At 34.3% G+C, this 26915-nt stretch overlaps 1 protein-coding gene across 1 annotated transcript in view; it reads right to left on the minus strand.

Moving 5' to 3' along the window:
* Positions 1-26915, minus strand: part of CSMD1 (CUB and Sushi multiple domains 1) — a 2598423-nt gene that overhangs the window by 226498 nt on the left and 2345010 nt on the right. The window contains exons 48-49 of the mRNA XM_072634370.1: positions 25418-25564; positions 11782-11970 (exon numbers count right to left, since the gene is read on the minus strand). Coding sequence (XP_072490471.1) covers positions 11782-11970; positions 25418-25564 — 336 coding nt within the window. The remainder of the gene's footprint in view (positions 1-11781; positions 11971-25417; positions 25565-26915) is intronic.

A 26915-nucleotide genomic window follows, 5' to 3' on the forward strand; every position in this document is an offset into this window, starting at 1 on the left:
ACTTTGATTCTTGTCTTTCTGCCACTAGAAACTAGCATAGTACCTGACACATGTTTTATATACTCATTGAAGCATGTGGTGTCTTACCAGGTTGAATGTAAGCTCCTTGAGTGAAAGAACTGCTTCATTTTTCTCTTTTTACCTCTAACACAAAGCATAGTGTCTGACTTCTAGTAGATGCTTAATAATTGCTTTTTGACTAATTAACTTGGGGACATATTTGGAGTTTATGTGTTAATGAGTTCAACACCTGGTTATGTATTCTCCTAATACTGTACCTTCTTTGTACTTATCATATTGATAACAATTTCATAATATAAAGTTTCATGGGTTGGAACTGTGGTTATTTAACAAATTCTATTGGTAACTGTCATTTGCGCATGTATGCTTGATGAATGTTTCTGTATACTATAGAGTGTACACTACATAATGAATGAGTTGCACCTCATGAAAGGATGTGATCATGAGTACTCATTCCCATTGTGCTGTTGGCAGGACCAGTAGAGAATCAATGAACATATAGTGAACATAGTTCTCATATTTGAAAAAGAATAATGAGAAATGATCCCTATTGCAGGGTGGATAGTAAGTTTCCATACAGTAGGATTTTCTTATGGTTCAAAACCAGTTTTAAAAATGAAAAACATTTAATTTTGTAATTATTTATAGAAAAATTGGGGAAAAAAATTAGGCACCGAAAATTGGATTTGGGCCTGGATTGCCAACATGGCTGTAATCATTGAACAAATTAACAAGGAAATTAAAAATAATTGTTATTATATATATATTCAATTATTATATAATATATAACTATTATATAATAATTATAAATCATAACAATAATAGAATGATGGTATAATATTATTTAATTATATTTATTTTTATTTAATAAATCATAATAAAATAGTTTTATTGATACCTTTTTTAAAAATCACAATTGCTTTTAGAAATGTACCACCCTATATAGTCCTCATTATCTAAATTGAATCTTTCCCTTGGACTATTTTTTGAATAGGCAAGAACATTTGACTCAGTTCAACAGTATATAAAACATTCTTTATAAATTTTTCACTTCCACTCTACTGAGAGGAGGGTGATACCTTTGCCTGTTCTCTGGGACTGTTGTTAGTTTTTCATTTACTCATGGTTCAGGTTCTTTTTAGTGATCTTTCATTTACATTGCTGTAATCATATAAAACTTACTTTTGCAGACATCAAGGATTTATTAAGCACAAATTATGTGCATGGCACTGCACGCCCTAGGACAATACTAAGTTTATCTACTATCACTATCTCCACTTAGAACTTAATGCTTTAGTTTGCATGTGCAAACTTGGTATGAAGCCAACAAAAATAAAGACCTAAATATATGAAATTCTGCAAAACAATGAATGTCATTCATTGCATCCAGGCTAAATATTAGAATTTGCTAAATAAGCCCTAGTGATGCAAGGTATAATTGACAACCAAATCTTGTCTTTAAATACATATTTTGCATATTTTAAATCCATACCCATTTATATTTCAAACATTCTACTCATATTCATGTACAATTAAGAATTTAATAAAGTAAAATAAGATTGTGCTTTAAAGATGTGAATAATGCTCACGTAGCACTCTCATAGTCTTTTTAAGCAAAACATTTAGGAAAAAATAGTTTCAAAATCATTAACTGATACTCCCATACTCAGCACATTTTCCATTTGGAGGCATTCACAACATTTTCAATAATCTAATACGGATTTGTTTCTTTTTGAAAGAGAAGTGATCATATCTCCCTGTTGAGTAAGTATATTTGGCTCTAAGAAGAGAAGCCTAAGAACTGTGCAATTTTTAGGAAAGACCATTTTTCCTATTCTTTATTGCTTGCAAAAGACTAGGCTAGTTTAAATGAATAACAGTCAAAGTAAAAGCTAACAGCATATAAAAGACACAGAATAATAGCATTAAAAGGAATAGCTCCTTGGATCTCATTCTCACTTTAAAATGGGAAGCTCAAGAATGACACAGCTGAGATGTACCAATTTAACTGGATCTCTGAGATAATGCTGAAATTTTCAGTTCTAATTCAGGGTTATCCTTGAGATGAATAGGATTAGTGTATTGATAATGAAAACAGCTGCTTGGCACAGTTTCCTGCTTTGAGGCAGGAAATGAAGCCTGAAGGAGACAAAACATGTCTGCCTGTACAGAAGATAAGAAGCAATGCAGATGCTTTGAAGGAAACAATTTGAAAGGTCAACAGAGGACAGAGCTTTATGTTACCAATGAAATAAATTTTTCCTATTGCATAATATCATTTATAAGATCCTATAAATTATATTGTATTTCTTAAATCCAAAGAGGGATTTTCTATAACTTAAAAATAGTAACTATAAGACTATGTGCACACACACATATATAAATATATGCATACACACATATTAACAATTATATATATATATATTTCATTCTAATAGGTAACGAAATTATATTTAAGTGAAAGCTGACATGTAGTATCATTTAAATGCTCAATAGATATTTACTGAGCACTTATAAGCAAGAAGTTACTCCTAGAGCCTTGGAAACTGCCAAGATAAATGCACCATATTTCTTCCTTCAGTAAATTTAAAATCAATCAATCAATCAATCGGCAAACATTTATTAGTTACCTGCTACATATCAGACAATGAAACTGGCAGTGGGGACAAATAAAAAGTCTTTGCATCCTAGGAGCATACATTCTCCTGAGGGTGCATGTATAAAGTGATACAATCCGTTATGCCATACTGCCTCTACTGATAGTTATTTCTTTATAGAAATGCCTGTAGCTTCAGTATCTATGAGATATGTATGACAGTCATATTCTTTTGAGTGTATTAAATCCTAACTTTTTCACTTCTTCCTGTTTACTTAAAAACTTAAGTCTCAACTATATCGACAATTAAATCATTGGTATAGATTGCAATTTCTCCATCATCCTATGAGATTCTCATCAGAATCTCACTTTTGGAGATGTTTATCTGGTTTGTTTAATTGCTGAAGGGCACTAAAATGTCATTTGAGTTTTCTATGCTCTTTTGTCTCTTATTCATACTACCTCCTTTCCCCAGTCTGTGTGTGTGTATGTGTGTGCATGTGTGTGTATGTATGTGTGTGTGTGTGTGTGTGTGTGCATAAATCTTTGGTGATATCAGTTTGAAGCTAAAGGATTTGGTTCTAATCTGCCTGTTTCACTTACTATCAATATGACCATGAACAGGTTATTTAATCTCTCTGGCCCTATTTTCTCATCCATAAAAAGAGAGCATTATACTAGCTTAAATCTAACATTCTTTGCAATTGTAAATCATATGATGCTAGTTGTTGTTGCTATAAATTCAGAATGATTTAAAATGTATAGTTACCACAACATGCATATAATATCTATACATGTACACATATGTACAAATGCATATGAATGTTATTCTTATTAGATCATATTTACATATGCATCCAATGTTAGATCGTTTTACATTATGCCAAAATCTTTTAAGTAATCTTTTAAAGGTCTTATGAAAAAGGTAGTTTAAATAATGGATACAATGATATTTTGTTACAATTATTACTTATTACAGTAATTATGCACTTAGTTTCAAATTAAATTCAGTGAAACCAGTTTTACTGATTCTCTAGACTTAATTAAAAGGCCTTTACAGTATAAATTAGTGATATTTTCATACTGGCTATGTCTCTTGAAAAACCTGATAACCTTTTTTTCTCCCTTCATCTCACCTATTCATGCAATCTATTCTACTATTAATTAAATGTGTGGTCATTTTTAGAAATTTTCAAAAGCTTAACATAAAATATCAAAAATAAAGTCTATATCCTTATATTTTAATAGAGAATATATTTTAAATGTCAATTGAGATGGAAAAATCTATATATTATTGTAATTGAAATGCTACTCTAAAAGAATTATAAATGTAATAAAGCTTCAGAAACCACTTAGAAATACAGAAAATATAAATCAGAACTCTACAAATAAAAAAAAAAGATCCTGTTAATATCAGATAACTTAATTCTGTACATAGTTTTAGTTAGGAGCCTTCTTACTGTGAAAAAAAAAAAGCAGGATTCATGTCAAAAGCATTAAGCCAGAATCCTGACCATAATATTTTTGATCTGTGTGACCTTGGTCAATTTATTTAACTCCAGAGGTAGCAAAGTGGCACAGTGGCTGGAATGCTGTATATGGAGTAAAGAAAAATCTGAGTTCCGATGTGATTTCAGACACTTACAAGAATGATACTGGGTGAGTTACTTAACCTCTGCCTGATCAGTTTCTTCAGTGATAAATTAAGATTGTAACCAACCTTATATCACAAAGTTGTTGTGAGGATCAAATGAGATAATATTTGTAAAGTGCTTAGCACAGTTCCTGGCACATAGTAAGTGCTTAGTAAGTGTTTATTTCTTCCTTTACTCCCTTTCTGTGCTGAATATACTCCAATATGAACAATTATCTGTGAATAGGGGAATATTAATATTGTCTATTTCACAACACTGCTGCAGAACTCAGATTAGAAAATGTCTTCAAAGTACTTTGGAAAATCCAAAGCACTTTTTAAGTGCCAGTTATTATTACTGCTTAGAGATAATAAGATCACAGGAAGTGACATTAGTCTAATGCAGACTTTGACCAAGGACAAGTCATTTCTCCTCTCTGGAACTCAGTTTCCTCATTTATTAATCAAAGCAGTTAGAGTAGATGATTCTCTAGGCTATGTATCAGTTCTAAAATTTATCATAAATTTGTTGATTCTAAGTGATCAAAAAATCATGGGGAGCTTTTATTTATCCATTCAATAAATATGTCCCTACTATACAGGACAAAGATGTGTACCAACTTTGCAACTGTAAATCATGTGATGGATGTGAGGATACCCTCCTCCCCAAAAAAGTTTAAGACAGAGTTCTTGATTTCCAAGAGCTTACCAACTAGCTTTGAAGCAGGAGAGAAAAACAGGACAGAAACATGTGATTTCATGTAAAGCAATATAAGATGGATTATTCAAATGAGTGCTCGTTGAATAGATTATGTTATCAAAATTAGGAGATGAGAAATCACTCTGGGCTAAAGCTGAGTAGAGAAGATCTGATGATTTTAAATAAGGGATAAACTGTGTTCTTAGGGTTGGTAAGATTTGAAAAGATGTAATTGAATTTATTTAAGATCAGGGAGTCATTCAAGGATTAGAACAAGACATTGTTGTGGCATATATAGGAAAAGTGAAGAGATCTGCCTGACTAAAGTACAGGGATTTGGGGGAGGACTATTGCATGATAAAATTAGGTAGAGAGGGGGTTAGATTTTAGAAGACTGAGAGGTACACTGATGAATGTGTTCTTTAATGTGTTAACAGTGGGGAATCAGTAGAATGCCACAATAGCTAACATTTATAGAGAGCTTACTATATATCAGGCATGGTACTGAGTGTTTTACAATTATTATCTCATTTGATCTTCACAACAAACTTGGGAGAGGTTGATGGGGTTTTTCTATTATCCCCAATCTACATATGAGGAAACTGAGGCAAATCGAAGTGAAGTGAATTGCCTGGGTTCCCACCGCTAGTAAGTATCTGAGACTGAATTGGATGATTCCAGGCCCAGCTCTTTAGCTACTATACTAAACTGCTGCCTCCATTTTCCCTATTTTCAACTCAATCCTTTGGAATCTCACAGGAAACATTAAAAGATTACTATACTCTTTATTATCATGTCTTGGAATCAACTGACATTTTCCCCCCAACACACTTAAAAATTGTGTGACTGCTATTTAGCAATATACTAAGCAGTTCAGAAAACCAATAATCAACTTTAAAACTAATACAAACAAAAAACACAGTTCAAAAAGTAGCTTGATTTAGTGGACTGAGTACTGAAAAACAAACCAGGAAATCTAGCTTCTATCATTAATATCATCACTAATTAGACTAGATAAGGAAGATCTTAGTCTAAATCCTGCCTCATTCTGTCTCTTCCTCCCTCCCTCCCCCATGCTCCCCTTGCCTCCTTTTCCCTTTCTTTCCTTCCCCTTCTCTCCCTCCTCTCTTTCTTTTCCTTTCCTTTTCTTCCCTTACCTCCCCTTCCCTTCCCTTCCCATTCCTCTGTCCACATAGGGTTTCAACCCTTGCCTATGGGTACTCTGCCCAAAGGAATGTCAATTTTGATCACTGAAACCTCACAAGGTATCTTGGGATTTACAGGCTAGATTTTTTTTTTTTCTTAAGGACCATGCCTTAAAACCAAATCACTCTCCCTTCTCACTGATTGGCCAACAGTAAATCCCAACACAAGCCCCACTTTATCATTGTTCCGGTTCTGACTGGCTCAGAGTAAATTTCAATAGCAATTGTTTCTATTTGGCCAGAAATCCTGAAGGTCTTATTCTCTCAGATTGATTTTTTTTTTTTAAACTAGGTAACAGAGGCTATTGTCTGCTTCATTTTTTACCTGCCTTTAATCACTGAAAGGGTGTTGCCTCAGTCAAACTGAGACCTGCTAAAGACCTTAGTTTAAAAAGGCCAAGGTCTCCCACTGTATCCAAGGCCAACTGTCATCCTGATCTATATCTTGACACTGGACCCAAATGGCTCCAGAGAAGAAAGTGAGGCTGGTGACTTTGTACAGACCTCCCTCACTTAAATCCAATTCATTTGTATGACACAGTATTATTACCTTCCAGATGTCATGGTGCTCTTCAAGACCTAAGAACAAACAACCTCACTTACTATCTATGTGACTCATGCTGTAGCAAGTCACAGCCTCCCTCAGCTTCAGTTTCCTTAGCTGAAAAAATACTAATAAATAGCTCCTACCTTACAAGTTTGTTTTCAGGATTAAATTACATATAGAAAGCAATTTTTCAACTTAAAAGTGCTATACAAATGTGAGCTGTTGTTCTTTTGTTGTTCTTTTATGCATGACCTTTACAGTTGCCCTCTCTGAACCTCAGTTTCTTCATCTTTAAATTCAGAGACTTGGTCCTAAAAACTTCTTTTCAATTCTGTGAGAGAATAGCCAAATAATATTAACACCTTGGTTAAATGGGAAATAAATTGTCCATGGAGTGAGCTATGGATTTTTCTAAGAGACTGGTAGTCCCAGCATGATTTATAATTGAGCAACAAAACACAACAGGAATTCTTTTCCATTCAGAAACCCCAGAGGAAAAATCGTAATTTATTAAATGGATGGTGATTTCAATTGGTTCTAAAACTACTATCTCACACATCCTGACTTTCAAGTTAGAATCATAAAGTTGTCAACACAATTAGGTAGCTTTTCATGGACAGATTTTTTTTAATAGGCAGTTTCTTTCTTTTGTTTTTTAAATATTAACTAGAAAGTCCCCATACAGAAATATTTATACCTAATCTTAAACAATCTTTAAAAAGGAAAAATAATGGGGAATTTTTTAGCATAAAAGTCTTAATTCTGGTATCTGCCTTGTTCTCTCTCTCTCTCTCTCTCTCTCTCTCTCTCTCTCTATGTATATGAAAAGCTACCTAATTGTGATGACAGCTTTAGCAAAAGGAAACAAACATTTATTGTGTACCTATGATGGGCCAGGCAATACACTAAATATTTTACAGATACCTCATTCTATCTTAATATTTGATATTTTTTACAAAGGTTTTGTTCATCTTCTTTTCAGTACAAGGTGACTTGGTATGGAGAAAAAATAAGTATTATTTAAATTAATTAAAAACTATTAAAGTTATGATTTAAAGATACATGAAATTAAGAAATGGGGAGAAACCAGGGAAAAAAAGAAATGTAAGGGAAAAAAACCTTCTCTTAAGAGAAACTTCATTTATTCTGAAGTACTTTTAATATTTACCTTTTAATTATTTCTAGTGAAGAATAAGGGGCAGCTAAGTGGCACAGGGGATAGAGGGCTGAGTCTGAAGTCAGGAAGATTCATCTTCCTGAGTTCAAATGTGGCCTTAGACACTTACTAGCTATGTGACCCAGGGCAAGTCATTTAACTGTTGGCCTCAGTTTCCTCATATGTAAAATGATCTGGAGAAGGAAATTCAAACCTCCTCTAGTATCTTTGCCAAGAAATCCTCAAATAGGGTCAAAAGACTTGGACATGACTAAAAAGTCACTGAAGTGAATAATAAAAGCCCATTAGCCACAGTCTCTGTATGTGTACATACATGTCTGTTTCTCTTTTTGTCTCTCTATATGCAAGTATACGTGTATATTATATATTATATTTATGATTTGTTTACTAGATGACCATACATTCATATTTCTTATCATATGATTGCATATAATAATTTAGTGTGTTTACAAAACTTTTCAGTTGAATTATCAAATCAGCTAAATTATCTAATTTGATCCCAACAATAAGATCAGTATGATGTATTAGGAAGAGTAGCGGCCCTTGAGTCAGAAGACCTGGGATCAAATCTTGCCTCTGCCACTTATCAACTGGCTTCCATTTCCTCTTCTATAAAATGAAAGCTGTGGTGTGGGCTAGATTACTTGTGAAATCTTTTCATTTCTAGACCAATGATCCTATGAACATTCTGAGTTATGGTAGACAAGTATTAAGATGTTCATTTTACAACTGAGGAGAGGGTGTTAAAAAAGAAAAAAAAAAAAGAAAGGGATGATGAATCTGAGAAATTAAAGAGTTGGGACACAGACCAGGCTCTCTGGCTCCCAATTAAAGACCTCTTTTACTATAACATACTGCCTTGTTGAGATGATGAAAGTTAATACTTCTTAATTTGCTACTGACTTTCTATGAAAGCTCCACAAAGCCTCTGTGCATTTCATCATCTATCCACAAAATAAAATTGACCTATCATAATACAAACAACAAAAGGGTTCTCCAAACCACCCCCCTCTCCCTCTATCCTCCTCCCTTTTGTCATTCTTCCCCTCTTTATCTCTTCCTCCATCTCTATCATTCCCCTCTTCTCCACCCCATTCTGTATCTCTGCTTCTGCCTCTCTCTGTATAGTAAGTATGCACAGTACATATCGATATATAATATGTATGTGTGTGTGTATACACACACACACACACACACACACACACACACACAGTGAGATGGGATAGGATGGGATGAATGAGATGAGATTGATGGATGAGACTAGACCTATGATTTTGTTGTTATAGGAAACACAATAAGGAAACCTCCTTAATCAGTGTCAACTGGCACCTTCTAGAAAACCTTTAGACTTCCTTGGAAAATTTCTTGGGGGCCACTGAAAGATTAAGTGCTTTTCCCCTCTACTCTGGATTTAAACGCAGGTCTTCCTGACTCTAAGGCTAGTAATTTAGTGACTATGCCACAGTGCCTCTATCTATCCATCCATCCATCCATCCATCCATCCATCCATCCATCCATCCATCTATTTATCTATCTATCTACCTGCCTGCCTGTCTATCCATCCATCCATCCATCCATCCATCCATCCATCCATCCATCCATCCATCCATCTATTTATCTATCTATCTACCTGCCTGCCTGTCTATCCATCCATCCATCCATCCATCCATCCATCCATCCATCCATCCATCCATCCATCTAAATATCTATCATTCTAAAGTTATCAATAAGATTAGTATTAAATAACAAATGAGAGAAAACAAAGGCAGATAAACAAAAATCATCTATCAAATACAACAAAAACTCACATAATCTGCCAATCACTAACACTAATGGAATAAATTATGAGTACATTCGTTATCTTTTGAAGATTGGAGTGGGGTAGTGGTGGAGTTAGGAGGAGAATGGAATAAGCTTTACATAGTATATACTATTTTCAAGACACTATGCTAAACTCTTTACTAATATTATATCATTTGACCCTTAAAATAATCCTCTGAAATAGGTGCTGCAATTATCCTCATTCTATATTGAGGAAATTGAGGCAAATAGAGATTAAGTGACTTGCCCAGGCAAACACAGCTAGTGAGTGTGTGGGGCTGGATTCCAACATGTGTGGATCTTCTTGACCCCAGGCCGAGCAATCTAACCACTAAGACACCTAATTATACCTACTATGCCACCTATCTTCCCCTAATAGGAAAGAAAGAGATCTTTTACTCCATCTTGTCAGAAACAGTGGAATAAAGTTATGTGTTCATCATGTCTACTAGAGTAACATCACAGAATCTAGTATATGATGAAAAAAAGAATATATTCAAAAGGCAGAAGATTAAAAAGCCAATTCTTTAAGATTCAAGAATTTTAATCTACAAAGTGAATATACAATGGATAAATATACACAGTATATGTTGTGAAAAGAATAGCTTTGCAAACTCTATGAAATAACCATCTTAACTAATCATAAAAAAAACCTTATTTGAGAACTTAATTTTCATTTATATGATGAATAGAGATGTTTTTATCAGAAAATAATTTACTGGACTAAATGAAATTATTTCAAAGAAATTCAAATTATTAATTAAATACCTTGGAACTAGTTTGGAGGGACTGAAAATTATATTAAAGAAAAGATTTTGTTCAGTTGAAATATATATATATATTATTCTAGCTGTCAAAAACACTTTTACGCTTGAACTCACTGCAAAAACTGATTTTTAAATACACTTTGTAAACAAATAATAAAACAAATCTATACAACATCAAAAAAGTATTCAATTTTTTTCTGTCTTCAGGCTAAACCAAACACCATTTATAAGAGCATGTTTTGTGTGCTCAGAGGAATTTTCCCAAGCACTCAGTGGCAATATTTCTCAAGAATCTTTCCTAAGCAGTATTATAAATCACTTTCTAACTTTGACGCCAGTCCTTGATGAAGGTCATCATCCCTCCCTAAATCTACTGATCTTCTAAAACTTCTCTATTTCCCCATTTCCATTGAAAGTACAATAGTCCATCTACTCGCTCAGGATTTCAATTTTGGGGTCATCCTTGACTCTTCCTTCATTCTCCCTTAACTCCCTTACCTTATAAATTACAACATCTCTGCCTCTATACTATTGCTCCCTTCTCTCTACTCACATACTACTCTATTTCAGGACCTCATAACCTCTCTACTACAATAGAGAAGTAATTGCCTAACTCTTTCCTAAGTTCTCTTTCTAATCTCTAATCCATTTTCCACACAGCTAAAATAATTGTTCTTAAACACAGATCTCATCACATCATTCCTTTGTTTAGTAATCTCCAGTGGTTCTCTAATGCTTCTAAAATCAAATACAAATTTCTTGGTGTGGCTTATGAATCCCTTCTCAATCTGCCTCAAGCCTACTTCTTCAGACTTATTTTGTATTATTCTCTTTTACCCAACGGTGCAGCCAGACTGAATGATTTGATTTTTACCAACTTTGGCATTTTATCTGCTATTTCCATGTCTTTGTCCAAGATACAAAATGTGTTCCCTTTTATTTTTTATAATTTAAAATCCTTAGCTTCCATCAAAGCACAAACCAGGTAAGATTTCATCCATGAAACCTTTCTTTATCCCACCTCAAATGGTAGTGCAAATTATCCTCAATTATCTTGTATGTACTTATCTACTTACTGCTATATTTGCCAATAGAATGTAAAGGTCTTAAAGGCAGGGACTATTTCATTCTTATCTTTGGTCCCAAGCACATCTTAAGTGCTGCATAAATGTGTTGCCATATCTAACAATTTTTATTCAACTGACTCTTCAGCCATCGTTTATTTGACTGAAAAGGAGCTATCAAGACAATAAAAAATTTATTTAGCATAAATCATACGTATAAAACAGGAGTGAGGAAGGAAAAATGTATTACCTTGGCAGAGTGGGGTGAGAGAATCCCATTGATACATGCCATTTGAGTTGCGTCTGCAAGTTGCATTACTGTGACCAATCATTCTATGTCCAGGCTTGCAAAAATAATGTACCCGACTTCCAACTGGTCCCCTGGTCCTATTCACAATCCCGCCATTCTTCAGAGTCTGGGTCAAACTGCAATATGGAGCTATAGAAGGAAGAAAGGGGCAAGGGAGAAAGGGGGAAGTGAGAGAGGGAGTCAGAGACAGAGAGGGAGAGGGAGAGAGGGAGAGAGAGAAGGAGGGAGAAAGGGAGAGAGGTTAAACAACTTGGATCACCTGGTGTAAGAAGAGTTGAACTTTTTGAAAGTGGAAACTTGACTAAGATTTTGGGCTGAAATAGAAGGAAAAAAATGTGTTACCAATTCCTTTCTCCAGTCTACTGAGATCATCAATAAAATTACAAATTATAAGATACTGTTTCAGACATCTTATTTGAAATCTTATTTTTGAACCAGGTAAACCAGAGATGAAGTTCATTTTTAAAGTATCATCCAAAAAGAATCAAACAGGAAAATTTGCAAGGGATTCCAGCAATAATCCCAATCAATGAGTTCACTGACTAAGAGCATTTTGTGATTTGTATCCCCAAGTATAATAGCCTGAGATTTTAAGATTTGATGATTAGAGAAAGAATTTCTGTCCAGCATGTGCAATTCAAAGAAATGTGCCTGTTTAGGAAGACAAAAACATTATTATGTTTGATCATTCTCATTGTGGAATGGCTTTGATAACATGAGAAAAAAATCATGTTTGAATACCAGTTATACCTATGCAGAAAACACAGGCTTGGACATCAGAATTTTGTTTCAACTTTCAAGATTTACACATAAGAACTTATACACAAAATATTTATAAAGAACTATGAAATATTTGGTAACGTCAATTCATTTGAAATGAGCATTTTATGACTCACAGAATTTCCTTTTCATTTATACTTTAAAAGATATATCCATAAGCACATGCTTAATATTAAAACTTTTCTCTGAAAAACAACAGCAAATGGTAGGATCAAGTGCTTTTTTGTTTTTGTTTTTAAATGTAGGAAAGATTTGGGTGTGTTTGCAGGCAGAAAAGAAAGCACTGGTTTACAGGGAAAAATTAAAGATCATAGAGAAATTGAAGATGATAGTGGCAACCTCAAAACATTGATATAAGAAAAGCAATTTTATGATCGAGACACTCTAAAAATATGAGCTCTTATTGTTTCTGCCCTCTAAGGGGATGAGTTGTGTGTGTGCATGTTTCTTTACATGTTTATCCATTCACAGAATCTATTGTAAGACTCTGTGCTCAAAATTATAAAACCTAAAACAAGAAGGACACATCTAGAAATAAGATCAAAGGATTTAGAGCCAGAAACCACCTTAGAGATCAGGTAGTCCAATGCCCTTATTTTAGAAAACAGAAAAAGGAAGCCAAAGAAGTTAGTTAACTTACTTGGCCAAGGGCATAAACTAACAGATTTAGAACTAGAGGAGAACGCTTTACTACTTACTACCCATATGGCTTTGGGAAAGTCAATTAACCTCTGTGGGTTTCAATACCCTTCTTCCTCTGTAAAATGAGATTGGACTACAGGACCTCAAAGGTTTCTTTTAGCTCTAAATTTATGATCTGTTTCAATATACTTATTTTACAGATAAAGAACTGAAAACCCAAAAAGATTTGATCTGCCTAAGGTCAGGGAGGTATTAAATAATATACCCAGGTCTGAAGTCATATTCTCTAAGTCCAGACCCAGCTCTCTTTCCCCTTTGTAATGCTATCATATATAAGCGTCAAGATTCCAAAGCAGATCCTCTGATTCCATATAAATTCAACATTTTGCAGGTTATATTTTTCTCCCAAATAGAACAAAACATGTTGTTTTTCTAAATGCTTTGATATACAAAATCAACAATTTACTCAGTATTACTATAAAATTGTTGTTTAGTTTCATTCAACTCTTCGTTGGGAACTTTGAGGACTTCTTGGCAAAGATATTAGAATGGTTTGTCATTTCCTTTTCCAGGTCATTTTACAGATAAGGAACTGAGGCAAACAGAGTTAAGTGACTTGCCTAGGGTCACAGGGCTAGTAAGTGTCTCAGGCTAGATTTGAATTTACCACAATGAATCTTGCTGGCATAGAGGTTCCCAAATTTATTTGGCTTACCACTCCTTTTTTCAAAATGAAAAAAATAAATTACCCAGCACTCCTCCGGATTTAAGTTAACCCTTATTTTTATTCAAGCTCCCTAATTTCACCCAAGGCTACTATCCTCCCATTATTTCAGTACCCACCTTGGGCAGTATTGCCCATTTTGTGAACCTTTAGGTCTAGGTCCTCTATCCACTGTGCCACCTAGAGGCCTTTAAGTGTTACTACAAGTTCAGTCATTGGTATAGCGAAAGTATGATTAAATTTTAAGACATGTGCTTGTGTATATACCTATGGGTGAGGCAGGGAGGAATACATTACTCATTTTCATACAAATGTAATTGCTACAGTACATATCACTTTCATAATAGCTTCATTTTTTCTGCTTTTAGTTGGAGATGATAGGGTTCGTAAATAAAGAAATGTAACAATTTGATAGTGCATTGGTATTAGTCAGTAGAGACATCCAGAGACAGTGAAAGAAAAAGAGAAGTTCTACTAGATAGAGCTAATGATTAGTAGCTAGAGAAAGCAGAAAAAAACAGGATCCAGAAGGTAGAGAGATCTAGAAGCAGAAAAAAACCAGTGGCAAAAGGCAGAAGCAGCTAAAAGTAGGGAATTTAGGAGGCTAATGCAAAAGGTTTTACTCACACAATAGATGCACTTACTGCTTTATTTCAGAAATTTTCAGAAATAGGCATATGAACATTATGCTGAGGTAACTATAATGGCTAATAATTATGCTTTATGGTTAAAGTACTCTACACATATCGATTCTGCTTTCCCATTTTGAAAGAAACATGGAATCCATTTGTATAGATTATTTTTTAAACAACAGATTTTTACAACAAATGTTTCCTTGTTGAAAATAATAATCTAATAGAAATCTGTATTAGGCTGAGAAACACCCTCCTCAACTGGAAAAAGGAAAAGAAAAATAGCTTAGCTCTATTTAGTAGATTACTACTTAATAGGGGCATATTTCCCTAAAGCTATAAAAGGCAAGTGAAATCACAGGTTTCCACAGCTAGATATAAACTGAGGAAAGCAGCACAGTATAGACGGCATAAAAGATAGGATGCTTGAATTGAAGTTAGGAAGATCTGTATTCAAATCTTACCATAGATAGTTATTATGTGACCCTGGGCAAAAATTACATATTAATGTATGTGTGTATTTATGTATTAATATATGTGTGTATTTATCTATCTATCTATCTATCTATCTATCTATCTATCTACCTATCTATATATATATATATATATCTGTATGTATAGGTATATACGTGTATACACACACACACAGGATTACAAGGCAAACTAAAATTGTATAGAAATGTAGTTAAAAAAATGCAGTGTGTACCAAAAGTCTTAGGGCAGGTTTTCAGACACCCCATATTTAAGAAAAAAATTACTTGCTGTACCTCAGATTACAAACCTCTCTGAGTCTAAACCAACAATCAATCTCATTATAATTCAATTATATTCAGAAAATATTTATTAATTTTCCCATTGTGTACAAGACGTTAGGAGCTGAGGCTAAAATAACAACAAAATGAGATTTCCTTGCTATCTAAGAGTTTATAGCATAAAAAGGGCTTGAAAAACAAGAATTTATAAATTTAGAAAGTAATTCAGTTCATAGAAGTCAAAAAGGGACTAGAGAAAGAAATCATTTCCCACTTGAAAAAAAAAGTATAACTGGAAATTATGAGACTGGAGATAGTCTTTAGGGAAAGGGTTACAGGAGGTAGAGATGGGGCAAGAAAAGGTTAATTACAAATGGGGAGATATACACAATGGTGTATGGCAAATAAAAGGCAAGATTACACAGAAAAATGAAAAAGAGACTAATTTTACTGAACTGCAGATTATCTGAAGGCAAGTAGTATGAAATAAGAATAGAAAGAGGGTTAGAATTAAATTGTGGGGGCTTTGAATTCCAGGATAGTTCAGGATTTATTTTATTCAGTATGTAGTGGGGAGCCACTGAAAAGTTGTTAGTTTTGTTTGCTTATCTGTTTTTAAGCAAGGTTATTATTTTTTTCTAAATAGTGTTTTATTTTTTTCCCCAATTACATGTCAAGAACATTTTTAGCATTCATTTTTACAAAATTTTGAGTTCCAAATTTTTCTTCCTCTTTCCCTCCCTCCCCTCCCCTCTTCTGAAAATGTTAGGTAGTTTGATATGGTTTGTGCATGTGCTATAATATAAAAATATTTTCATATTAGTTACAGTGGTGAAAGAAGAAACAGATCAAAAGGGAGAAAAAATGAGAAAGAATAAAGTGAGTGAAAAAAATATACTTTGATCTACCTTCTGGATATGGATAGCATTTTCCTTAGTGAGCCCTTTGTACTTGTCTTGGATCATTGCGTTGCTGAGAAGAGCTGAGTCATTCATAGTTGATCATCACACAATGGTGTTGATACCGTGTACAGTGTTCTCCTGGTTCTGCTCTTGTCACTTTGCACCAGTTCATATAAGTCTTTTCAGGTTTCTCTGAAATGTGCCTGTCATCATTTCTTAGTGAACAATAGTATTCCACTACACTTACATATCACAGCTTGTTTAGAGATTCCCAATTGATGGGCATTCCCTCAATTTCCAATATTTTGCCACCACACAAAAGAGTGCTGTATTTTTTTTTTTGTACATATAGGTCCTTTCCCCTTTTGTAAGATCTTTTTGGGATACAGATCTAGTAGTGGTATTGACAGATCAAAGGGTATCCAGAACTTTATGACCCTTTGGGCATAGTTAAGAATTGCTCTCCAGAAAGGTTGGATCAGTTCATAAGTGCATTAGTGTCCCAATTTTCTCAAATGCTCTCAAACATTTTCCTTTTTTGGCATACTAATCAACATGACAGGTATGAGGTTGTATGTCAGAATTGTTTTAATTTGGATTTCTCTAATCAAAAGTTATTTAGAGCACTTCTTAATGTACCTATAGATAGCTTTGATTTCTTCATCTGAAAACTGCCTGTTTATGTCCTTTGACCATCTATAAGTTGGGGAATATCTTGTGCTCTTCTAAATTTGACTCTGTTCTCTATATATTTGAGAAATGATGCCTTTAGCAGAGACATTTGCTGTAAAGATTGTTTCCCAGCTTTCTGCTTTCCTTGTAATCTAGGTTGCATTGGTTTTGCTTGTACAAAAGATTTTAACTTACTATAAACAAAATTATCTACTTTACATTTTGTAATGCTCTGTATCTCTAAGTCGGTCATGAATTCTACTCCTCCCCATGAATCTGACAGGTTGACTCTTCTAATTTGCTTATGGGGTCATATGTCTAACTCATGCCAAAGGTCTGTCATATCTAACTTTTCTAATACTCTACATACCTCCCTAGTTTCTTTTTTATTTTTTTATTGGATTTATTGAGTTCTGAGAGGAGACAGTTGAAGTCCCCAAGTAGTACAATTTTGTTGTCTATTTCTTCCTGTAACTCATTTGCTTCTTTAAGAATATGGATACTATATCACTTGGTGCAAATATGTTGAGTACTGATACTGCTTCGTTGTGCATGGAACCTTTTAGCAAATTGGAGATTCTGTCCTTATTTCTATTGTGTCTATTTTTGTTTTTACTTTGAGATCAGGATTGCTACCCTTGTTTTTCTTTCTTTTTTTTTTTATTTCATAATACATTCTGCGTCAGCCCCTTACTTCTACTCTATGAGTGTTTGTCTACTTCAAGTGTGTTTCTTGTAAACAACATATTGTAGGATTCTAGGTTTTGATCCATAGTACTATCTGCTTGTGTTTAAGAGAGAGTTCATCCCATTCACAGTTATGATTGCTACCTGTGTATTCCACCCCTCCTGTCCTTTTCTTCTTTCTGTCTGTCCCCTCCCTTCACCCTTTCCCTCCTCACCAACATTTTGCTTCTGTCTACCACACCTCCCCTTATTTGCCCTTCCTTTTGTTATTCTCCACCACTCACCCCTTTACTTCTTCTCCCCTCCTACTTCCCTATTGGGTAAGATAGATTTCTATATTCAAAAAATTGTGTATATGATTCCTTCTTTGAGCCAGTCTTGATGAGAGTAAGGTTTAAATAATGCTCATCACCCATCTTCCTCTCCACTGTAATAGGTCTTTCATACCTCTTCATGTGAAATAATGTACCCCGTTTTACCACTCCCTTCTTTTTACACTAAATAGTATATACACTATCCACTATATACATTATACTCCTCTCTCATCTTTACTTATTTTAGTGTCAATTTATTGGAATTCACCTTATACCCATACCCTCTATGGATATGTCTTCTAGTTGTACAATTAATGATACAATTCTTAAGAATTACAAGTATATTTTCCTGTGTGTGGATGTAAATAATTTAGCTCTACTGAATCCCTTGGGTTTTCTTTTCCCTTTTTACTTGATTATGCTTCTCCTGGGTCACGGTATTGGAGGCCAAATTTTTTATTTAGTTCTGGTCTTCTCTTTATGAAGTTTGAAATCCTTCTGTTTCATTGAATGGCCATTTTTTTCCCCCTGATGTATTAGTTTTGCAAGGTAACTGATTCTTGGTTGTAGTCCTAGCTCCTTTGCCTTCTGGAGTATCATGTTCCATGACTTTCAATCCTTTAATGTTGCAGCTGCTAATACTGACTGTGACTCCCTTATATTTGAATTGTTTCTTTTTGGTCACTTGTAGTATTTTTTTCCTTGATCTGATAGTTCTGAAATTTGCCTATAATATTCCTCGGAGTTGTTATTTTAGGATCTCTTTGCTGGGGCATGTGGTAGATTTTTTCAATGGCTATTTTACACTTTGATTCCAGGGTATCAGGGCTGTTTTCCCTGATAATTTTTTGAAATATGCTGTCCATAGCCTTCTTTTTGATTATGACTTTCAGGTAGTGCAATGATTCTGATAGTCTCTCCTAGATCTATTTTCCAGGTCAGTTGTTTTGTCCATGAGGTATTTTATACTTTCTTCCACTTTTTCATTCTTTTGAATTTGTTTGATTGATTCTGGATGTCTCATAGAGTGATTAACTTGTACTTGCCCAATTCTAACTTCTAGGGTGTTGCTTTCCTCAATTAGCTTTAGTACTTTCTTTTCCAACTGGCCAATTGTACTCTTTATGGAGTTGTTTTCTTTTGTGAATTTTTGTATCTCCTTTTCAATTTGGCCAATTCTACTTTTTAAGCTGCTTCCAAAGTTGTTGACTCTTTTTCATAATTACCTTGCATTACTCTCATTTCTCTTCCCATTTTTTTCTTCTATCTCTCTTATATTTAAGCCCCTTTTTGAGCTCTTCCATAAATTCTTTCTGGACTTAAAAGACCAACTTCCCATTTTTCTTTGGGGTGTTGCCCATAAGTATTTTGATATTATTGTCCTCTTCTGAGTTTGTGTCTTAGTCTTCCCTGTCACTATAATAACTTTCTGTGCTCAGATTCTTTTTTGTTATTTTTTTGCTCTTTTTTACTTTTGGTCCTTTTCCTTTCTTTTAAATTTGAGCTCAGAACTCAAAATAGAAGTGGCGCTGCCTCAGGATTCTTGTTCCAGTGTCTGCAGGTCCTAGCTGTTCACCTGGTACTATGCTGTATCAGTAAGCACCCTGACACTACACAGGGGGGCCTGCTATCACAGGTTCTTTGATCTGCTTTTCTAAAAGGAAAGGCAACTTTTGAGGGGTTAACAATCTCCTTTAATCAAGCACATATATCATTCATTTAGTTTAGGAAATCAACAGACAGAGCTTCCAAACTGTCTGACATGAGCAATACATACATCATAAATCAACAGACAGGTCTAACTGTCTGACCAGAGTTGCCAGAGAGGAAAGCACAAACATCTGGGTTTTCAAAGCTGGGGGACTCCTTAGCAGCTTCTCAGAGTCTCCTCTGACACACAAAGATTCTTCCAAAAACTAAGCCCCAAAGTAAAACCTTACCCTCAGAGTATTTATCCTTTTTTTAGAGCCAGAGGGCATTCCAACCCTTGAGAACCAGTGCTTCATTAACATAAAGATGTGGGCCTTCCTACAAATTTTCCCTAATCAAATTCCCTTTAATAGGTAGGCCCATTAATGAGTGAGGAAGATTTTTAATCATATTAACAATACAAATACATATATTGTTTCTAGTTAAAGAAACTTATCTCCATACTTATCTCCTAGTAAAGACTCTTGGTTGATAAAAGTAAGATTCAATCAGAGGCATTATACTTCTTGATTACACTAAAATGAAAACAGCAAAAGATCCTACTTTGCTTGCCCTTTCATAGGCTGCTGTTGCCCTGAGGCCCCTGGGGGATCCTCATGTATAATTCTGTGCTGAAGTGGTGGGGTAGGGGCTGCTGATGCTGCTGTAGAGACCTGGCAGCTTACTGGGTGCTGAGCTGGGGTCCTGATGGTAGTGTCTGGCATGTGCTGAGGCCCTGTGGCATCTGTCTGCATTTCCCCAAGGCTGTGCTGAAGTCCATGGAGGTCTGGCCACTAGACCATGCCTGCTTGCCTGAGATTACACCGAAGCAAGTAGTGGTTTTCAGAACTGGAGTTTGCATATCCCTTTGGCTATGCTAAGGCATGTGAGGGATCCTGGTGTTGGCATTTGCCTGCTCTGCCACACTGGGGCTCAGGATCTCCCACTGGTTTGCTGAGATGGGGCTTACTGCTGGCTTGCTGAGATGCTTCCTGTCCTGGAATGTACTCCTGTTTTACCCAAGTGAAACACACATTTCTTACCAATCTTCCAAGTTTCTTGAGCTAAAAGAATGTTTCACCTCGTCTTTTCTGCGAGTTCTGCTGTTCCAGAATTTGTTTGAGGGCACTAGCTTATGGTTATGTGGAGGTGATTATGGAAGAGTTATAGTGATTTTGTGCTTACTCTGCCTTCTTGGCTTCCTGAACTTGGTTCAATCAAATTATTTAAAAAATCATATTAGATATGTAAGAGTGTAGCATGAACAATTTTCCTTACCCCAAAACCAAAATGAGGAGAATTCATGAAAATCCCTAGTAGTTAACAGATATACATAGATTTTTTCTACTGAAGAGGGACTACCATGGGGAATTTCAAATTACCTTTGCAAGACAAAACTTAGAAAATTTACTTATTCCTCTTTGAGAACAAAGGATGAATGACAGTAACAACAACTCTAAAAGCTGATGGAAAATCTTAGAGTATTTTAAGGGGCCTTCAATTCTTTGAATAAATGTTACATCATCTCACTTTTATCTCTTTTCCTAACATACTATATATACCATGAGTGAGAACCAGAATTCTCTGAAGTAGATCAGGATTATGAATGAGGTATAATCCTCTAATTAAAAAAGTGCTATTTAGGTATCTCAAATGTTTTGAAGAACTTTAAAAACTATTAACAAAATATAAAACTTAAAATGTTTCTTAGTTGTGGTGTAGGAAAAAGAACAGCTAGACAAGTTGGTCTTAATTCTTAGGACTGATACTTGTACAACTTCTGATAAGTTACTCAAATCTTTTTGAGACGCAAACTCCTCATCAATTAAATACAAGACTAGACTCTAACACAGGTCCTAACTTAAACATTTAGTGATTCTGTGAAAAGTTTAATTTAAATATCATCTAATACAACCCCCAAATTTTAATCTTCTCCTGGAAAGATTAAGGTGAATATTGAATAGGCATAGCTTGTTTTATTGTGCCTTGCAATTATTGTACCTTTTCTTTCTTTTGATGACAATTGTTTTGTCTTGCACAAACAGCCCCCTTATAAAATAGTGAAGTTAATAAACGTCATGTGTGCTCTGACTGTTCAAACTACCTCTCTGGCCTCCCTGTCTCCTCAGACACAAGAAAATTGAAATTATGCCAATTAATAATCTTATAATGAACTCTAAGTGTTCAAATGAAAAGAAGAATCAATCAAAGTACCAAACATGACTGTTGTCTTATTTAAAGAAATTTCTACAACCACTCCAACCTTAGTAACCACCACCCTGATCAGTAGGCAGCCATCAACATAAAGGCAAGACCTTCCACTAGCAAAAAGATTACAACTCACTGAAGGCTCAGATAATGGTTAGCATTTTTTAGCAAGAAAATATTTTTTAATTAAGGTATGTATATTGATTTTTAGACATAATAATATTGCACACTTAATAGACTACAATATAGTATAAAAATAAGTTTAAAGTGCACTGGGAAACCAAAAAACTAGTGTGACTCTCTTTATTGTGACATTTGTTTTATTTTGGTTGTCTGAAAAGAAACCCACATCTCTGAGATATGCCTGTATATCAGACAAAAATAATATACATATGCATTTGTGGATGGATGGCAATAAACAAACTTGATATATGGCTACTCCTAGACTACTTAGTCTCTGGTCATAAATCAAGACAGAAAGAATTAAAACTGACTTGCTTCTTCTTCACCTTGCACTTTGGAAAGATGTCATATTAACTTCGAGAAAAAATGGGCATATGCATACTTGTATTTAGAAAATTGTACTTATAGGGAAATGGATTATGTATTTTATATGTACAACATATGAATGCTATATCCATATATGTATGTATGTATCTATCTATCTATCTATTCACATAGTCATGCCTGAGTTGTAATTGTAGAGAGGAAATTATCATGAGGACATGTGTACATATTTATGCAGATAAAAATGTGCAGTAGATAGAGAGTCACAAAGACCTGGCTTCAAGTCCTACCTCTGACACTGGTTCTTCCTAAGTCACTCAACCTCTCAGTGTTCTAGGGCAATTTTCTATGACTGAATTACAGTGAAGATATGAATTTGCATTAATAGAGGAAGTTTCCTCACTCAAGAACTCACTCTACCTTTAATCACAGGTTCAGCCATATTTCTAGCCAATGGAAAGGAATGACTTTATTAAGTGCCTATTATGTGTCAGGCACTGTACTAGGCACTTTTTACAAATATTATTTCATTTAATTTCATGCTTACAGATATATGCAAATATATACACATATGCATGCACATATGCAAAACAGAAATATATGGATGTAAAGCATAGATATTTATATGTATATAGAAATATATACAACTATCTTTTAACACATAATTACCTAAATATGTATTCTACCATTGCCTAAATCTCACCTTTATGGATTTATATTGAAGGGAAATTTACCGAAGCTTCACTTTGGTAAACTGGTTGACTGGTCAATTTAAAAGGGGAAAGAAAGGTTAGGAAAAATTCATTAAATTTACTTAGGAGAAAACCTGCTGATTTAATAACAATTGTCAGGCCATCAATAGTCTTTTCAAAAACCTGGTGTTTTTCTTTTTCATGTCCTGGACCACCCACAGAAAGACTCAAACCTTATTATTGACAGAGGCTAATGTATTCAGTTCCCCCTTGCTAATGTGGGCTGCCTTTAATTACAGGTGAAGCAAGCTTTACCAACAAGTAAAGGAAACCTACCCTTTTAAGATCCACTGTCCTCTCAAGAAGGAAATGTGACCTAAAGGCTAGATTTCTGAGACAAATTTCCAGTCATACATTATTGCTCAGGTTTTAAATCTTGCTGAGGTACTTCAAATATCAAAATGTGGCCTTTTTTCCCTAGTAAGGAGAATGGCTAAGACAATACAATTTTTTTGAATACGGGTCAGATGTTGCTGACAGCAAGACATAGGGGAATAATCCATCACAAATGTATTGACTGAGTGAATTAACATGTACAACAACAGGCCTAGTATGGAGTAAATTATTCTTAGGCTGCATAGCAGTAGCTGAGTCTTCTTTCATTGTCCTCTATTCTCTGAGGGCTTAAAGAGGCATTTTTTAGATGGGAAAGCTAAGAAGATGAACTTTGTGTTCATGCAATTGAAATATTAAAGGGGTAAAACATGCTCAAATATTTTTATACTAAAAAAGAGAAATAAATAAATAAATAAGTGAGATTTGTTAATAACAAGCCACTATTAGCTCTTAGAGAATGAACTACAAAATCATGCATTCTTCCTGATAGCAGCATGATGCAGTGGAAAAAAGTCTGACTGGGAGTAGAGAAACCTAGGATCAAACTCTGAGTCTGTGTAACCATAAGCAAGTTATTTAACCTTTTGAATTCTCACTTTCTTTTTCTGTAAAAGATATAAAAGTATCATTAATAAAGACTGACATTTCCATAGAATTTTAAGCATGTTATTTCATTTGTTTATTATGAAAGTCCTTTGAGGTGCAAATCATTCACGTTTTAGAAATAAGAAAACTAAGTTCCAAAGAGGTTAAGTGACTTTACCCTGTGAGGGGATTTGGTGACTCTCTGAATATAGGGTCAAATTTGCAGTAAGGAATACTTGAGTTCAAATCCTTCCAAGACACTTACTAGCTGTGTGACTCTAGATGAATCATTTAATCTTTCTCTGTCTCAGTTTTGCCATCTGAAAAATGGTGATAATAGCACCTACTTCACAGAACTACTGAAAGAACATAAGTAAGGTTCTCTGCAAACTTTAAAACAGATACTACTTATCATATTAAAGAAAGCTATATTCCTATAATCATGATTTTTATTATTTTTATTACTAATATGGTTAATTATGCTTATACTTTTCCTTATATTGAAGCAGCCCTTCATTGTTGGTATAAAGTCAGTCTGGTCATGGTATATCATCTTTGTGATATGTTGCTGTCATTTCCTTGCTCATATTTAATTTTAAAATTTCTTACTAATATTTATTAGAGGTACTGGTCTATAGTTTTCTTGTCAGTTTTAGCTCTAACTAGTTTATGTATCAAGATGATATTTGCATCATAGAAGTAACTTAATAGGACTCTACCAGGCAGAGAGATGATATATTTGTTCGTTATATATTTGTTAGTAATTATCTACCTCCTCCTCTTCCTCCTCTTCATCAGCATAATCACCATCATTTCATTATCATACAATTAGTGTCAGAAGTATGGTTCTGACTAGATTTTTCTGATTCCTAGTCCAGCTGATCTTGCTATTGTATTAGACTATGCTGTCTCTACATCAACCTCAGAGGGTTACCATAAAGCTCAATAAAATATGCTTTATATAAAGCAGTGTGCAAACTTTAAAAAAAGTACACATATATGCATATACACATATATATATGTAGTTCCCTTAGCTTTTCCCCCACAGTGTATGACTCTCTACTCTCCCATGACAATTTCCCCCTTCTTTTCAAAACTTTTCCCAAAGCTGCCCTATTTTGTATTTTGTAATGCTTGATTTTTTAAAAAAAAGTATAGCTCTTAAAATTATATATTTTTAGAAATCAAATTAAATAACCAACAAAAACAATTTCTGTGCTGCTAGCATACCTTTTAGGTAATAAAATTATCCTTAAATACTTACCATGTCATTTCCGTAGCATTGATAATATTTATTTTCAAAATTTAGCGTTAAAGTCATTTAACATGAAGCCATTTAAAAACTTAGAAAGTTTTTTTTTTCATAAAATTAATTTGAAGTAACATTTACTAACCTGAGTAACGGATCTTGAATCCTTTCTTACTAGTTGCATGATCAGTTGACCAGCGAAAATATAATTGATGACTCTTACTTGTATAATTTGATTGTTCAGTGTGATTTCCACTTAAAATTACTAACAAAGGGCTTTGTCCAGAAGAACCTAGGTAAAAATAGAGTAAGTATTCATTAATCAGGCAATCAACAAACATTTATAAAGTGCCTCCAATACACAAAAAACTGTCTTAGATAGTGGGAAGACTTAGAAAGGTCTTGGCCTTCATTGACCTTACAGCATATTAAAAGAATTTTAAAAATCAATACAGATAATACAATGCATTCCTTACTGGACTGAGTGACATTTAAGGTAAGCTTTAAAGGACAGACAAGAATTCATCAAAGAAAGGAGTAAGACTTTTCAGGAAATGAGAAATGGCCTAAATGTGAAACAGCAAAAGCTCCCTGCTGATGAAATCATAGGTCCTTTAAAAAGTAAAGTACGTATAATATAGGAAACTGGATGCACAGAAAACTATCTTACGGGTCCTATTTTACAGGATCTTTTAGTCAAGCAGAGAGGAAGGATGGAGAGTATGTACACAAACAGCAACAAACCAACAAGAGGATGACAGATAACTAAACCCACACAAAAAGTCAAGATAAAGTACTAAGTACCATGCTGCAACCACAGTATACTTTCTAAAACACAATGGTATTGGAAAGTTCATTAGCATAAACTATAAGATTTTAAGGAATAATGTTGATATCAGGATATGGAAATTAAATTTCTGATTCAGAACTACCTACAGGTAGACAGTAGAGGGTAGAGGGCCTTGACAGGTCATATGAGGGCTTGATGAAAGAAGTGAGGATTGTTAACCTGAAGAAGAGATGATTTGGCAGGAGAATGGAGGGGTAGAAGTAAGAGGACACACAACTTTCAAATCAATGGTCAATCTAAGGAAAAACTTCCTAGAAGTTATGGATATCCAGAAGTAGAATGTGTTGCCCCTAGAAAATGGAAGTTCTTGAAGGAAAGGCTTGATGATCACTTTTCAGATATATTATAGCTGAGATTCTGGGTCAGGTACAGGTTAGTTTGGTATAGATACCTCTGAAGTGCCTTTCAAATCAGAATTCCCAGAATTCTGATAATCTTTTCCTCCACAAAAAGAGTTGTTGAAATATGCACAGAGGCAAGTCTGAATAGGTAGCATGATAATGCTAAAGAATGAGAACTATGGAGAGGCTAAAAATAATTGAATTTATACCAATTGTATCATATATATTTTCAATTTTCCTATGAATCATTCAAGGCTATAATATGCTTAAAAACACATTAGAATTTGTTGCTTATACAATAGTTGCACCACATGGGAGAGAGTAATATTTCTTGCCTAATTGAAGTTTAAAGTTAATACGTGCAAAAGTGCCATTCAGGCAACTGAAGGACTATAAAAAAACCTTTGTACTGAACTTTACATTTACTACCACACAAAATTCACCTTAAAAAA

This window comes from Notamacropus eugenii, chromosome 1 (genome assembly GCF_028372415.1).
Source record: "Notamacropus eugenii isolate mMacEug1 chromosome 1, mMacEug1.pri_v2, whole genome shotgun sequence".
NCBI lineage: Eukaryota > Metazoa > Chordata > Mammalia > Diprotodontia > Macropodidae > Notamacropus > Notamacropus eugenii.